A 17,327-nucleotide genomic window follows, 5' to 3' on the forward strand; every position below is an offset into this window, starting at 1 on the left:
TACCGTGGCTAAGGTGCACACGGAGCAAGGAGACACTGCCTGGAATCTGTCTGTTGATGAGCTGGAAGTGTTCATTTCAATCCTGTATCTCCGTGGAGCATTCGGTGGAAAGAGCGTGTGTATGGAGAGCTTCTGGTGATATACTTTTCTTTGGAGAAACCATGTCATGGGATCGCTTCAGAGAGATCATGCTTTACCTCCATTTTGATGAAACAGAAATTCGCCATGGTATCCAACGTATAAATACCTGAATATTTTTAAATGCTGTCATATCGACAGTTTTATATTCATTATAATTCATTAGTATTGCTTTTGTGCTGATTTTCGCTATTTGTGAAGCACACTTGGTGGTTATAAAATGTTTAGGATATTGATGTTTTCATAATTTCACCGCGCGTCTTACTGCCCATGAGTCTTTGTCATGTATTGTCATGTTGTGTCTTGTTCCTGTTCTTTCTCTTCACCCTGTCTCCCTCTGCTGGTCGTATTAGGTTACCTTTTCTTCCCCTCTTTCCCCCAGCTGTTCCTTGTCTTCTCTAACTACCTCGTTCACCCCTTTTCCCACCTGTTCCCTTTTTCCCTCTGATTAGGTCTCTATATCTCTCTCTGTTCCTGCTCCTGTCTTTGTCGGATTCTCGTTTGTGTTTCTCATGCCTGAACCAGACTATCGTCGTGTTTGCTGCAACCTTGTCCTGTCCTGTCGGAATCTGCCTGTCCATCTGAGCCTACATGTGTTTCGTCATTAAAGAAACTCTGTTTTGTTAATTCGCTTTTGGGTCCTCATTCACGCACCCCTGACAGTCTTGGTGTTTTTGTTATTTTTATAAAAAGAAGCTGGTAACCAGTTCCAACACATACACTTTCTGTTTTAGATTTTTAACAAAGACACTCCACCAATAAAATCAATTGAACACCTGATTTATTTTTATTTTTTACATAAAGCCGACAGTAACATAAACGAATGAAAATGCTATTTAGTTTATAATTGTTTATAATTGTAATCATATTCTAATGTTACCTTAGACCTTCATAAACATTTGCAAGAGCATATATGAAATGATTTAATTACGCTGTTAAAATGTTGCAATCAAAATGACTGCTCATTAGCTTGAAGGGGGAGATGCTCGAGGCTCAGCGGTTTTAAACTGCTGCCAGACACTGTGCAGTCAATGGGGTAGCTAATAAGCCTAACTCATGGCTATTGACTATTCTTACTTAGCCGACTCCCTCTCCCTAAAAACATCATACAAAAAGGGCCATTTTAAAAAGGAGGCCTTTAATAACAGGAGCAGGACTCTGCTGGACTTCTAAAGAAAACCAGCCATGGAGCAGGTAGCCTGAGACGATGCCTGAGGCTGCCCCACAGCGTTTGGGGAGTGTTTTGGAAGCATTGAGGCTGGATTTAACCGTAATTGGCTGTTGTTTGCAACAGATTGAGCCTAACACAGAGCGCTTGCTGGGATAGGAGTGTTATTGATGTTGCTGGAGGAGAGAGAACATCTGTTTGTCTCGCTAGCGCAGAGTGGTAGATAGATACAGGGAGAGAGACACAGATTAAACAAGGATGGCTCTGTAAAGTTACTATGGTACTGTAGGAGAATTGATTGTAGGAAAGTGCTGGTGTAACCAGGCAGGTGCTACACATCGGTGGTGGATGGGGTGTTGGGTGAGTTACCCCACACACAATGCAAAGCACTTTCAAATCGAATGAAAAGTGTGTCATAATCTTCGTCATTATCTCTGTCATCATCGTCCTTGTCATCATCATTGTCCCCAAGCTAGTGCCTAGGCTTTAGCTCAACAGGTGAGCACAGTTTAGAGTTGTGCAGATAGGTTCAGTCACGTGTGTGTGTGTATATACTGGTATGTGTGTGAACACACACGTGCAGGTGTGTGAAAGCAACTATAGCCTCAGTATCTCCACATCTCTCTCTGTCTCCCTCCCTCACTCCCAGCGGGCGGGCGGGCGGGCGGGCGGGCGGGCGGGCGGGCGAGCGAGCAGAGCAGAGAGGATGTGACTAAAGTGTTGCCAGCAGATGCTCATGTTCTCCTGCCTGGCGCCTTGGGACACATCAAGGAGACGACAGGACTTTGTTCCCTTTCTAGGCGTGACTAATCCTTATATCCTTGTAATCAGGCAGACAGGTAGTGGAGCTAGTGGAGGCTTCTATGTGTGGCTGGATGTGTGAGTGGAGGGACAGAGAGAGGTAGAGAACAAGGTGTGTGTGGGAGTGGTTTTATATTCACCTTGTTCCATGCCCCCCTTGTATCGCTCTCCTTCCATCTCTCTCTCATCTCTCCATTTTTCTCTCCATCTCTAAATTACTACAAAAAGCAGCCAAAGATGAAGTGATTGTAATACAGTTGTCCACAATGGTGTGAATTGTAGTTTAATGACCATGGTGTTGGAGGTGTAGCAGGTAGAATGAGAAACATAGAGCTGTAGTGCATAGTGTCAGGGTCCATAGGAGCAGAGTGACACACACACACACACACATAACCCCCGTCCCCCCAACCACACATACAGTGGCTTGCGAAAGTTTTCCCCCCTTGGCATTTTTCCTATTTTGTTGCCTTACAACCTGGAATTAAAATAGATTTTGGGGGGCTTGTATCATTTGATTTACACAATATTACCACTTTTTTTAATTGTGAAACAAACAAGAAATACAACAAAAAAACAGAAAACTTGAGCATGCTTTTTATAACCCAATCCTGATCTGTACTTCTCCACAACTTTGTCCCTGGCCTCTTTGGAGAGCTCCTTGGTCTTCATGGTGTCGTTTGCTTGGTGTTGCCCCTTGCTTAGTGGTGTTGCAGAATCTGGGGCCTTTCAGAACAGGTGTATATTTACTGAGATCATGTGACACTTAGATTGTATACAGGTGGATTTTATTTAACAAATTATGTGACTTCTGAAGGTAATTGGTTGCACCAGATCTTATTTAGGAGCTTCATAGCAAAGGGGGTAAATACATATGCACGCACCAATTTTTTGCTAAATTTCACTTCACCAATTTGGACTATTTTGTGTATGTCCATTTTATGAAATCCAAATTCAAATCCATTTCAATTACAGGTTGTAATGCAACAAAATAGGAGAAACGCCAAGGGGGATGAATACTTTTTCAAGGCACTGTACAGAGGATGTGGTGTCGCAGCCATCCATTAGCCTAGTGCAGGCAGTGCTAACCCTGGTGTGACCCAGCAGGAGCCTCCAGGACAGCTGTACAGATAACATCATTAAGGACCTTTCATTATAATCACCTAGCAAATGAGGGGAGAGGAGAGGAGCCACTCTATGGGCTTCATGTAGTGGACTTTTAAAAGGAGAACATGAAAGGGACAATCTATCTATCACTCTCCCTCTTATCTCTCTCCTCTCTTACTATCTATGTTCACCTCTCTAGATTCTCTCTCTCTCTGTCTCTCCCCTTTCCTCATCTCTTCATTTCTCCCTCTTATCTCTCTATCTCTGTTCACCTCCCTCTATTTTCTTTCTCTGTCTCTCCCCTTTCCTCCTCTTCATTTCTCCCTCTTATCTCTCTCCTTTCTTACTCTCTATTTCTGTTCACCTCCCTCTAGTTTCTCTCTCTCTCTATCCCCTTTCCTCCCCTTGCTCCATCCTCCATGTCTCTCTCTCTGAATTGCTGTCATTCCTCCCTTCTTCATCAACATATTTCATTAGCATTGAAGATAACAGAGGGTAACAATGGGTATTCCGTTTATAAAGGTCAGATACAGTACCTTCAGAAAGTATTCACACACCTTGACTTTACCCACATTGTGTTGTTACAAAGGGGGATTCAAATGGATTTCATTGTCAATTTGTGTCAACAAACAATACTGTAATGTCAAAGTGAAATAAAAATTCTAACATTTTGTAAAAAATAAATAAAGTATTCAACTCCCTGAGTCAATACATCTTATAATCACTTTTGGCAGTGATTACAGCTGTGAGTCTTTCTGAGTTAAGACTTTAAGAGCTTAGCACATCTGTGCAACATTTGCCCATTATTATTTTCAAAAGCTCTGTCAAATTGGTTGCTGATCATTGCTAGACAACCATTTTCAGGTCTTACCATAGATTTTCAAGGTGATTTAAGTCAAAACTGTAACCTGGCCACTCAGGAACCTTCAATGTTTTCTTAGTAAGCAACTCCAGTGTAGATTCGGCCTTGTGTTTTCGGTTATTGTGACTGGTGGAAAGCAGACTGAACCAGGTTTCTTTTTTATCCTAAAAAACTCCCTAGTCCTAAAAAAGGCAGCCACCACCATGCTTGAAAATGGATGTGTGAGTGGTGTATATAGTTCTTGGTTTATTCCACCTCCACCCCATGAAGTGTTGTACATGTCCAGGTGTATATAGTTCTTAGTTTATTCCACCTCCACCCCATGAAGTGTTGTACATGTCCAGGTGTATATAGTTCTTGGTTTATTCCACCTCCACCCCATGAAGTGTTGTACATGTCCAGGTGTATATAGTTCTTGGTTTATTCCACCTCCACCCCATGAAGTGTTGTACATGTCCAGGTGTATATAGTTCTTGGTTTATCCCACCTCCACCCCATGAAGTGTTGTGCCCGTCCTTATTTATCAATATTGCGTAGTACTTCTGAATGGAATTTAGAATGTTCGTATGCATAGAAAAATGTGATTTATCAAACAGTTCTACGAACTTTATACACACAGTGGTAGGACATAACCGTTAAAAAATACCAATTGTTCTCAGCCACAGTGCTTGTGCTCAACTTTGGCTATTTGCATTTAGAAACACCCCTAATTAACCATATATGGTCAAAATCATCCCTTTAAAGCCTGTGGGAATATACAATGCCATACCATGAAATAGCCTATGAATGAAATAGAGGTCAAAGGGTCAGAGATTTAGTATGACCAAAATGTTTTATTTGGCTCAGTTGTGGTTGGACCAGTAAAAATGAAAACATAGCTACCAAGAGAGGACCATTAAGACAATTCAAGTTGCTTTAGAAATGGCAAAATATACAGTACCAGTCAAAAGTTTGGAGACACTTACTCATTCAAGGGTTTTTCTTTATTTTTTATTGTAGATTGATAGTGAAGACATCAAAACTATGAAATAACACATATGGAATCATGTAGTAAGCCTAAAAGTGTTAAAAAAATCTAAACATATTTGAGATTCTTCAAAGTAGCCACCCATTGCCTTGATGACAGCTTTGCACACTTGGCATTCTCTCAACCAGCTTCACCTGGAATGCTTTTCCAACAGTCTTGAAGGACGTCCCACATATGCTGAGCACTTGTTGGCTGCTTTTTCTTCACTCTGCGGTCCAACTCATTCCAAACCATCTCAACTGGGTGGAGGTTGGGTGATTGTGGAGGCCAGGCCATCTGATGCAGCACTCCATCACTCTCCTTGGTCAAATATCCCTTACACCGCCTGGATGTGTGTTGTGTCATTGTCCTGTTGAAAAACAAATTATTGTCCCACTAAGCGCAAACCAGATGGGATGGCGTATCGCTGCAGAATGCTGTGGTAGCCATGCTGGTAAAGTGTGCCATGAATCATAAATAAATCACTGACAGTGTCACCAGAAAAGCACCATCACACCTCCTCCTCCATGCTTCATGTTGAGAACCACACATACGGAGATCATCCATTCATCACCTACTCTGCCGCTCAAAGACACAGCGGTTGGACCAAAACATCAGAACAAAGGACAGATTTCCACTGGTCTAATGTCCAAATGTATGCACACTCTCATGCAAATGTTCATGTTGATGAATCTCACACTGCATGGAAATGATCTCACTCATGGATTACGCACAGATTTGTGCTTATGTATGATTGATAAATGAGGCCTCAGGTCCCTACAGGTTAGGGTTTATCCAACCTCCACGCACGCAGTGCTCGTTGTGCCAGAACTTTGCTATATGCTAATTTAGCTGCCCTCCTCCTGGGTAATGTTGCTTTAGCTCATTCGCTGCCTGTTATACACAGTAATAGCTCGTTAGCTAGCCTCATTAGCCAACCTTGGCATCCGTGACAGAGAGGGAGAATTCTCCAGCCATGTATACGGGTAAAATAGTGAAGCAAGCTACATTTTCATATTACACATTTCTAATTTTGTCAAAAAGTGTTTTTATTTCAAGTTAAAGTGTACTGTTAGCTCACTAGCTAACGTTAGCTGACCCGCTAGCTAACGTTACATGTATGATCTGTGTAGTAATATTATTTGCATCGCAGAGCCATTTGATTTGCTAGTTATAGCCTAATGTTAGCTAGCTAACATTGAACCTAGTTGGTTAGCTACCTGCAGATTCATGCATGAGTTTGGATTATGGTTCGGTGTTTAGCTACATCTTAACAAAAGACTCCACTATGCAAGTATCCATTTCAACAGAATGTTCATGATGTCACTGCGAAACGATAGCTGTTGATCGACGTAGCTGGTAAATTCGCTCTAGCTATCTACTCCGATTTCAGAGCACACTAGTCTGAGTGTGCCAGAGCGAAGAATAACTGACGAATTTACGAACACTCAATACCCGTTTTAACATGGCCGGTGTCAGTAAACGTTGGCAAAAAAAAGCATAATGAAATTGTTGCCAGCAGCACAGTTGCAGTCACCAACGCTCTGGATGACATAAAACAGCCTAACCAGCTCTGCTAGGGCGAGTGAAATGGTCAGAGTGAGCTGTTCTCTCATTTTTATCTGAAAGTAGCTAGCCAAAGTTAGCCAGTTAGCTTAGGCCATTGTTGTTAGGACAGAACGCTCGGATCAACCCTTAAAGAGATGGGTGGGGCTAAAGCTTGAGAGGGTGTGAACAATGCTGAATGGGTGTAGACAAAGAAGAGCTCTCCAGTAGGTACTAAAACATTCAAACATTAATTTTCTCAAAAGTGAGGTTACACGTTTATAAACCTTCAAAGCAGAATTACTTTCCCTTTGTTACTCAACTGTAGTGTATGATATTTCATTTTATAGCTCTACTTTTATCCAATGTAAAAAACATAATTTCTAAATTTAGACATGACTGAACGGAGCCGGCCGGTCACATTTGTGTGTTCGTGTACCCACCCCTGCACCCACTTGTTCCGCCATAGCTGTTGGAAGTGTGTATAGACAGTCGTGATTGATGGGAACCAAGGTAGAGAGCGGTCACTAAAGTCCTATTAAGGGGAAAATACAGACTACACCATGAACTCAAAGACCCCTATCTTCTCTCAGCCAAAGACATTAGGTTTAATCAAATCGAATTGTATTCATCACATGCCCCGAATTCAAAAGGTGTAGACTTTACCGTGAAGGGCTTCCTTGCGAGTCCATTCCCAACAATGCAGAGTCCAAAAGTAAGACAGATATTTGCTAAATTAAAAAAAGACATAGTAAGACAATAAAATACCAATAACGAGGCAATATACAAAGAGTACCAGTCATAGCCACGGGGAGTAGGGGTGCTGACGGGCCGCAACACTCGCTGATAAATACAAATAAATATATATATACATACACACAGTTGAAGTCGGAAGTTTACATACACCTTAGCTAAAAACAACAAGCATTGCCTTTGAATTGTTTAATTTAAGTCAAACGTTTCAGGTAGCCCTCCACAAGCTTCCCACAATAAGTTGGGTGAATGTTGGCCCATTCCTCCTGACAGAGCTGGTGTAACTGAGTCAGGTTTGTAGGCCTCCTTGTTCACACACACTTTCTCAGTTCTGCCCACAAATTCTCTATAGGATTGAGGTCAGGGCTTTGTGATGGACACTCCAATACATTGACTTTGTTGTCCTTAAGCCATTTTGCCACAACTTTGGAAGTATGCTTGGTGTCATTGTCTATTTGGAAGACCCATTTGCGACCATACTTTAACTTCCTGACTGATGTCTTGAGATGTTGCTTCAATATATCCACATAATTTTCTTTCCTCATGATGCCATGTATTTTGTGAAGTGCACCAGTCCCTCCTGCAGCAAAGCACCCCTAAAACATGATGCTGCAAACCGTAATCTGGCTTTTTTATGGCGGTTTTGGAGCAAAGGCTTCCTCCTTGCTGAGCGGCCTTTCAGGTTATGTCGATATAGGACTCGTTTTACTGTGGATATAGATACTTTTGTACCTGTTTCCTCCAGCATCTTCACAAGGTCTTTTGCTGTTGTTCTGGGATTAATTTGCACCTTTCGCACCAAAGTACGTTCATCTCTAGGAGACAGACATCTCCTTCCTGAGCGGTATGATGGCTGCGTGGTCCCATGGTGTTTATACTTGCCTACTATTGTTTGTTCAGATGAATGTGGTACCTTCAGGTGTTTGGAAATTGCTCCCAAGGATGAACCAGACTTGTGGAGGTTGGCTGAAATGTATTTTAATTTTCCCATGATGTCAAGCACAAAAGCACTGAGTTTGAAGGTAGGTCTTGAAATACATCCACAGGTACACCTCCAATTGACTCAAATGATGTAAATTAGCTCATCAGAAGCTTCTAAAGCCATGACATCGTTTTCAGGAATTTTCCAAGCTGTTTAAATGCACAGTCAACTTAGTTTATGTACACTTCTGAGTCACTGGTATTGTGATACAGTGAATTATAAGTGAAATAATCTGTCTGTAAACAATTGTTGGAAAAATTACTTGTGTCATGCACAAAGTAGATGTCCTAACCGACTTGCCAAAACTATAGTTTGTTAACAAGAAATTTGTGGAGTGGTTGAAAAACTAGTTTTAATGACTCTAACCCAAGTGTATGTAAAGTTCCGCCTTCAACTGTATATATATATATATATATATATATATATATATATATTAAAAAAAATCCCACCAAATGAATACACTAGGCCTTTATTACTCCTGTATAAGTGGAGAAAAACACTCTCCAGCAGAGCGGAGAATAATTCTCCACAGCATGGAATGTGAGTGTGTGGGTAGAGTCTAGTGAGTGTGCATAGAGCCAGTACAAGAGAGTCAGTGAAAAAATAGCAATCTATATGTGTATATACTGAACAAAAATATAAACGTGACATGCAACAATTTCACTGACTTACAGTTCATATAAGGAAATCAATCAATTGAAATAAATTAGGCCCTAATCTATGGATTTCACATGGCTGGGCCAAGCCCAGCCAATCAGAATGAGTTTTTCCCCACAATTGGGCTTTATTACAGACAGAAATACTCCTCAGTTTCATCAGCTGTCTTGGTGGCTGGTCTGAGACCATCCCGCAAGCCGGATGTGGAGGTCCTGGGCTGACGTGGTTACACATGGTCTGCGGTTGTGATGCCGGTTGGACGTACTGCCATATTCTCTAAAACGAAGTTGGACGCATTTTATGGTTGAGAAATTAACTGACAACAGCTCTGGTGGACATTCCTGCAGTCAGCAGGCCAATTGCACACTTCCTTAAAACTTGAGACATCTTTGGTATTGTGTTGGGTGACAAAATTGCACATTTTAGAGTGGCCTTTTATTGCCCCCAGCACAAAGTGCACCTGTGTAATGATCATGCTGTTTAATCAGCTTCTTGATATGCCACACCTGTCAGGTAGATGGATTATTTTGGCAAAGGAGAAATGCTCACTGACAGGGATTTAAATACATTTGTTCACAAAATCTGAGAGAAATACGTTTTTGCGCGATTGGAAAATGTCTGGGATCTGTTATTTCAGCTTATGAAACATGGAACCGACACTTTACATGTTGTGTTTATATTTTAGTTCAGTGTATTTCAATTGACTGATTTCCTTCTATGAAATGTAACTGAATAATATATTTGAAATTGTTGCATGTTGCGTTTACATTTTTGCTCAGCACATTTCATTGTTCCACTGATCATCATCTCTTCTCTTTGATCATGCATCACGGATGAATTGAAAGAATGATCATATTTTGGGGCATAGCTTCCTTACTGATCGCCTCTTTGTTCTTTACTCTCTCTCTCTCTCTCTCTCTCTCTCGCTAAACATTATCATCTCCTACAACCCCCCCCCCCCCCCCCCCCCCCCCCCTCTGTCTGTCTCTTTTCCCTGATTGGGGAATGTATCTCGAATCCTCCTCAGTGATAAAGACTGAGAAACCACTTCCTCTCCGTGTTTACATGCTTCTCCTGTCTACATAATGGATGCAGGGATGGATATGAGCGCTAAATGGAGGGGAAACTAGTAGTCTGGATTTACTGTCTCAGAGGAGGGGCGAGGCAGAGAGGCAGAGAGGCAGAGAGGGGGACACAAAGAAAGATATGTATGTGTTCAAATTCAATTCACTTCAGATCTTGTCAACATAGATATTTTTCAGATAATTAGTTAAGTCTGTTTCCTCAATTGAATTCAGAACTGATTGAATTGATCCAAATTTTGCTCCAATATTTATTTGGCACGCATAGGAGATTCACCCCAGATCCATAGTCTAATCAAATATGGACTGGATACAGACATAGTTGTCAGGTCGACTTGTTTGGAGGGATGCTGAATCTTCAGAGCTCCTGTGTGAGAGTTGTAAATAATTTACCAGCCTGTGGCCAAACTGTGGCTCAAAGCATTTAGTCCTCATTCGGAATTCAAGTGCTTTGCTAGAGCGTTTAACACAGTCTGAATTGATTTAACAGCTTAAACCAAGGGGGTGTGATCATGCTGGGGATGACTGACCTTTTGAGTGTGTGTGTGTGTGTGTGTTGGGCTCCAACAGGCACAGTTTTGTTGGCATTTGTGTTAATCCTCACCAACACAGTCCATTCTTCCTGTCACACACACACACACACACCTGAATGAAGTCTCAAGTTTTTGTCCTCACAGCACCAACAACTAAGACACACAACTAAAGCATGTTTCACATTTCCCTCTCATTGCATATCATAGAGCACGTCCTCATGACACAATACAATTCACCTCTTCCCCCTCGCCACTCACAATACGGGGTCCAGCCTGCCTGACAACCATCGCTGAGATCCTCAGATAACAAGGCAGATACTTTTGTTAAACAGAAAACCCAAACCCATGGCAGCAGATCCACAAGGTCTGCCATTAGAAGTGACTGAATAGTTCCCTTAATGAAAAGCACCTTTAGTCAATCTGCTTTCTCTGTGAGAGCTTCCCATGTCTGGAACACACTGCCATCAGACACACAACTGCACCAACTGTCACACTTTCACACAAAAAACAGACATGGCTAAATGCCAATCAGACATAATCCCTAGCTGTGTATTGTCACTTTCCATATTGTCTTGTTGTCTGTAGGTTGTGAGGTATGGAAACACTGTTGCTTTTATATATTTAGTTTTGTTGCTTTTTGTGTAATGTTGCTCTGTCTGCGTGCTGCTTGTCCTATGTTGCTCTGCATGTGCTCACTACTCATTGTTTGTCTGTATTGTAATTCTTTTAATAACCTGCCCAGGGACTGCGGTTAAAAATTTGCCGGCTGGCTACACTTTTATTGAAACGTTGATTAATATGCACTGTCCCTGTAAAAATAAAAATAAATAAACTCAAACTATGGATATCGCCATGGCAACCACACGTCAACCGGTGTGGGCACAAGTCTCAAGTCACTCAGTAGAATTAGCTGTCTGAAAAGAAACCCCCGTAACGGATTTCATTATCAAAACTTTACATAAACATTGCAACACACCAGTTCATTAGGAAGAAACAGAGAGAGAATGAGCTAAGCTCCAAATAAAATTGTCTTTCATACTGAATGAGAGGCGAACATTGTTCGGGTGTTGGCTCTTCAGGAAGGATCAGAGAGAGGTTTGAAAGTGTCTGCACTGAGAGAAATGAGTGTCACAGTTATCACAGTAGGTTTTCCACTGATAGATGTACAGTGAGGAGCTCATCATGAGAGATCACGTTATGTGTTGTCAGATCTGCCCCATAATGGTCAGCCCATTAGGATCCAAACAGCTTAATTCAGACTCTTAGGAGGTGCTTCCACAATAATGTGATTTGTACCACATTCAAGATAAATGATTGGATTCTTCACACATCACATTAATCCCATTCCCTTTTCAAGATAAAAAAAAAATGATATGAAAACAAGCTTTGCTTGTTTACTTACAAGACCATCATGCTTGATTGAGCTGTTTTGTCTTTCTTTGGTCAGTAGGTGTCCAACATAACAACAGGTGGTTGTGTGTTGGACACAGTCACTCATATATAGAGGTCTATAGAGCCTGTTTTCATTCCTGATCTATATAACCGTTAGCTTACCTGTATAATATTGACAAGCTCAGAAACACTTATTTTGCAAACATGGTCTCATGCAGTGTAGGTCCAATCCCTGTACCTTTTGCAGAATATCAGTTTGTCCCTGATGTTTTTCCTGGAGAGAAGTGGCTTCTTTCTTGCCCTTCTTGACACCAGGCCATCCTCCAAAAGTCTTTGTCTCACTGTGCGTGCAGATGCACTCACACCTGCCTGCTGCCATTCCTGAGCAAGCTCTGTACTGGTGGTGCCCGATCCCGCAGCTGAATCAACTTTTGGAGACGGTCCTGTCGCTTGCTAGACTTTCTTGGGCACCTTGAAGCCTTCTTCACAACAATTAAACCGCTCTCAATCAGCATGACAGAGTGATCTCCAGCCTGGTCCTCATCAACACTCACACCTGTGTTAACGAGAGAATCACTGACATGATGTCAGCTGGTCTTTTTGTGGCAGGGCTGAAATGCAGTGTAAATGTTTTTTTGTGGATTCAGTTCATTTGCATGGCAAATAGGGACTTTACAATTAATTGCAATTCATCTGATCACTCTTCACAACATTCTGGAGTATATGCACATTGCCATCATACAAACTGAGGCAGCAGACTTTGTGAAAATTAATGTGTCATTCTCAAAACCTTTGGCCACGACTGTACACTGCGCACCTCCTCCAGGACTGCGGCGCAGAGACGCAAGAGAGTGAACTTCACCGAGTTCGCCCTATTAGTTTGCACGAAATAGATCAACATTTTTTCGTGATCGAATCAACATGATATCAGCCCCTTTTCAATGCAACAAACCAAACCAAATCTAACTTTGCAAGATTGAGCCTGTGATTGTGTTGTAGCCAGAGCAGAACGGAATATAATTATATTGTCGGGGGTTGCTTCAAGCGGTCTTTCAATCACTGGTGAGTGTATGCGGTTTTCAGATCAGAGCAAAACCGCACGTGTGCACATTTGTTGATATTCTTTGCTATTTAGCGAGTAATTAGCCCAGTTATAGGTAAATTATAGGTCAGCAATGTGGAGTTACTGCTTCATACAAGAGCACGTGTGTAGGCTATATTTTAAGCTCAGGTAAAAAGTGTATGTCTTAAAGGGGTAGTGTTGTATTCTGAGACAAGCTTGAATATGCAAATAACCCAATAGGCAGAGGGGTAGTCTACATTGTCTAATTCTCCATATGGAAATAATAGTTAATCGAATTTATATAAAATGGTTTCTTGTATCATATAACACAAAACAATGCAATTTACAAGCCCTTCATAATGTAAAAATGTTTTTAAAAGTCTCATGCAGTGTAGGCCTGCATTAAACACCACATATAGGCTACTGTAGGATATATCATAGAAATCAAAAGCTATTTCCATGTGAAAATGTTGTGGGATTTGCTCCATTGGTTTTATTGGTAGGCTTACATTATGCTCAAATAGCCACAATAGCCTATTGGCTGCTGTCTAAAACTGTAATGGAACAGCCTCACTGTTCACTGTAAACGTGTGCCGGAAGTTGCACAAAATTCTCACAATGTTCAAGTTTCCGCTCACAAGATCAAACATTTGCTCAGTGACTCCCAAAAATGTAGGGAACATCACTTCACCCTAAAAACATTACCCCTCCCTCTATACTCCATCTCTGTCAGTACACTGGTCATTTTTGTCCATCAATTAGTCTTAGCTTTGATAGAGTCAGGAGGCCTACAAAGCTACAAGAAACCCAGGGGAAGATGCAAGCCAATAACGCTAGCAGCGCTAAACACATTAGCTTTAGAATAGTGTTAGCCGCCTCAGTGTGTTCAGCGACAGATAGAAAAAAAGGTGCTTGCAAAGCTCTCTGGCAGGCAGTATGCATTGAGGGTTCATTGGCTTTGATTAGGCATAGTCACTTTAATTATGCACTTGTGATATCATTGTGTAGAGGAGAGGATGTAATGCTAACACAGCCCTCTCATTGTAGCCAAATGGGGAGACTTAGCGTAAGCGTGCCAAAGAAAAGGGGACACTTGGCCTGCAGATCCGAATTCTGATGGATACAGCACTTCAACACAAACTGCCACTGTGAAGATTGTAAGATCTCTACCCCCTGTGATTCATGCTCAAAGGAAGCTCATTGTTTTGTTTTTCTTTGTTTGATTTTCTTGTTCCTTTCTCATCTCACAAACTCCCCACTTCACCTTTATTCAATGAATGTAACTGATAACATTTATGGGTGACGTGTATAACTCCCTTTCTGCAGTACTAGTAGCTAGTGACTGGAATTAGATTCCATATTTCCCCAGGGGAAATTAGTGTTACAGTGTGTTTCTAGACCAGTTTGAGATGAAAAGAGGATCTACATTAGAAACCCATTAATCTAGTCATTAGGGCCAGATCTGGGCCAATATGGAGTGGGGGGGATCTAACTTGAGCACAATGACGTCTTATACTGTGACACCCCCAGCCTCGTTTCACACCTGGGGGTGTTGAGTGAAAATGTGTTTGTTTAGATTTTCAGTCTATAATAACTTCCTGTGTTGACAGCCTTACTAGTGGTTGTAGAAGTAGAGCCAGTTGTTTGAATTAGCCATGATAAGGTGAGCCAGTTGTTTGAATTAGTCATGATAAGGTGAGCCAGTTGTTTGAATTAGTCATGATAAGGTGAGCCAGTTGTTTGAATTAGCCATGATAAGGTGAGCCAGTTGTGTGAATTAGCCATGATAAGGTGAGCCAGTTGTTTGAATTAGTCATGATAAGGTGAGCCAGTTGTTTGAATTAGTCATGATAAGGTGAGCCAGTTGTTTGAATTAGCCATGATAAGGTGAGCCAGTTGTTTGAATTAGTCATGATAAGGTGAGCCAGTTGTTTGAATTAGCCATGATAAGGTGAGCCAGTTGTTTGAATTAGTCATGAGAAGGTGAGCCAGTTGTTTGAATTAGCCATAATAAGGTGAGCCAGTTGTGTGAATGAGCCATGATAAGGTAAGCTGAGGTGTGTAATGTACCCTCAGTATATGTTGTGTACAGTGGAGGACTATGGTGGCTTTTATGCTCTTAACACTTTCATGTCTGTGATCAATGTTAATGAACATTTGTACCTCTCTCTCTCTCTCTCTCTCTCTCTCCCTCTTTATTTCTCTCTCTCCCTCTTTCTTTCTCTCTCTGCTTGCCACAAGCACTATGTCAACTCCTTAATTGAAAGGAAATATGTGTTAAAATTCCAACTCTATTTCTCTGTTTTTTGTTCAGACCCTGGCATCCGCTGCAGAGGATTTTCAGATGTGGCATCGGTGGAAGAATGATCCTGAGGTGAGCCAGTGGTTGTGGAGATCAACATCATTAATGTCCTCATTATCTCTGGATGCATTACCTATAGAAGCCTTGAACTCTATAAGAAAATATTGATTTCATTCACGATCATATATGATTGTTGTAATTGCCAGCAGCTTACCACCCTGCATCCCACTGCTGGCGTGCCTCTGAAGCTAAGCAGGGTTGGTCCTGGTCAGTTCCTGGGTGGGAGACCAGATGCTGCTGAAAGTGGTGTTGGAGGGCCAGTAGAATGCATTCTTTCCTCGAGTCTAAAAAAACTATATCCCAATACCCCAGAGCCAGTGATTGGGGATATTGCCCTGTTTAGGGTGCCTTCTTTCGAATGGGACATTAAATGGGTGTCCTGACTCTCTGTGGTCACTTATCATAAGAGTAGGGGTGTTAACCTGGCTAAATTCTCAATCTGGCCCTCATACCATCATGGCCACCCAATCATCCCTATCTTCCAATTGGCTCATTCACCCCCATCTCCCCCTGTGACTATTCCCCAGGTTGTTGATGTAAATGAGAATGTGTTCTCAGTCAACTTACCTGGTAAAAAAAATACATTAGATGTTCATTTTTGTATAAAATCTCATTAGATTGACAATAGTGTTTTAATAGCGTTCAATTAAGTAGAATTCAATTAGATTGCATTGGGACACATTCAGAGCCATGCACGCACTGGGTCTTACTCTCTCAAATTCCCATTAAGCCAGTGTACAGTGCATTCGGAAAGTATTCAGGCCCCTTCCCCTTTTCCACGTTCCACATTAGTCTTATTCTAAAATGTATTACATCAATGTTTTTCTATACACAATACCCCATAATGACAAAGTGAAAACAGGTTTTTAGAAATGTTTGCAAATGTATTAAAAATAAAAAACAAATACCTTAGTTACATAAGTATTCAGACCTTTTTCTATGAGACTCGAAATTGAGCTCAGGTGCATCCTGTTTCCATTGATTATCCTTGAGATGTTTCTACAACTTAATTGGAGTCCATCTGTGGTAAATTCAATTGATTGGACATGATCTGGACAGGCACACACCTGTCTATATAAGGTCCCACAGTTGACAGTGCATGTCAGAGCAAAAACCAAGCCATGAAGTCAAAGGAATTGTCTGTAGAGCTCCGAGGCAGGATTGTGTTGATGCACAGATCTGATCACAGATCCCCAAGAACACAGTGGACTCCATCATTCTTAAATGGAAGAAGTTTGGAACCACCAAGACTCTTCTTAGAGCTGACGGCCCAGCCAAACTGAGCAATCGAGGGAGAGGGCCTTGGTTAGGGAGTTGACCAAGAACCTGATGGTCACTCTGACAGAGCTCCAGAGTTATTCTGTGGAGATGGGAGAACCTTCCAGAAAGACAACCATCTCTGCAGTACTCCACCAATCAGGGTTTTATGGTAGAGTGGCCAGACAGAAGCCACTCCTCAGTAAAAGCCACATGACAGCCCGCTTGGAGTTTACCAAAAGGCACCTAAAGGACTCGCAGACTGTGAGAAACAATATTCTCTGGTCTGATGAAACCATGATTGAACTCTTTGTCCTGAATGCCAAGGGTCACATCTGGAGGAAACCTGGCACCATTCCTACGGTGAAGCACGGTGGTGGCAGCATCATGCTGTGGGGATGTTTTTCAGTGGCAGGGAATGGTAGACTAGTCAGGATCGAAGCAAAGATGAACGGAGCAAAGTACAGAGAGATCCTTGATGAAAACCTGCTCCAGAGCACTCAGGATCTCAGACTTGGACAAAGGTTCACCTTCCAACAGGACATCTATCCTAAGCACACAGCCAAGACAATGCAGGAGTGGCTTTGGGACAAGTCTCTAAATGTCCTTGAGTGGCCCAGCC

General features: G+C 41.8%; 1 protein-coding gene across 4 annotated transcripts in view; it reads left to right on the forward strand.

Moving 5' to 3' along the window:
* LOC110499865 (voltage-dependent calcium channel subunit alpha-2/delta-1) overlaps positions 1-17,327 on the forward strand; it is a 158,324-nt gene that overhangs the window by 47,203 nt on the left and 93,794 nt on the right. For all 4 annotated transcript variants that reach the window (XM_036957129.1, XM_036957130.1, XM_036957131.1 and 1 more), the window contains exon 4: positions 15,401-15,460. In XM_036957129.1, the coding sequence (XP_036813024.1) occupies positions 15,401-15,460 (60 nt within the window). The remainder of the gene's footprint in view (positions 1-15,400; positions 15,461-17,327) is intronic.

This window comes from Oncorhynchus mykiss, chromosome 21, assembly GCF_013265735.2.
Source record: "Oncorhynchus mykiss isolate Arlee chromosome 21, USDA_OmykA_1.1, whole genome shotgun sequence".
Classification (NCBI taxonomy): domain Eukaryota; kingdom Metazoa; phylum Chordata; class Actinopteri; order Salmoniformes; family Salmonidae; genus Oncorhynchus; species Oncorhynchus mykiss.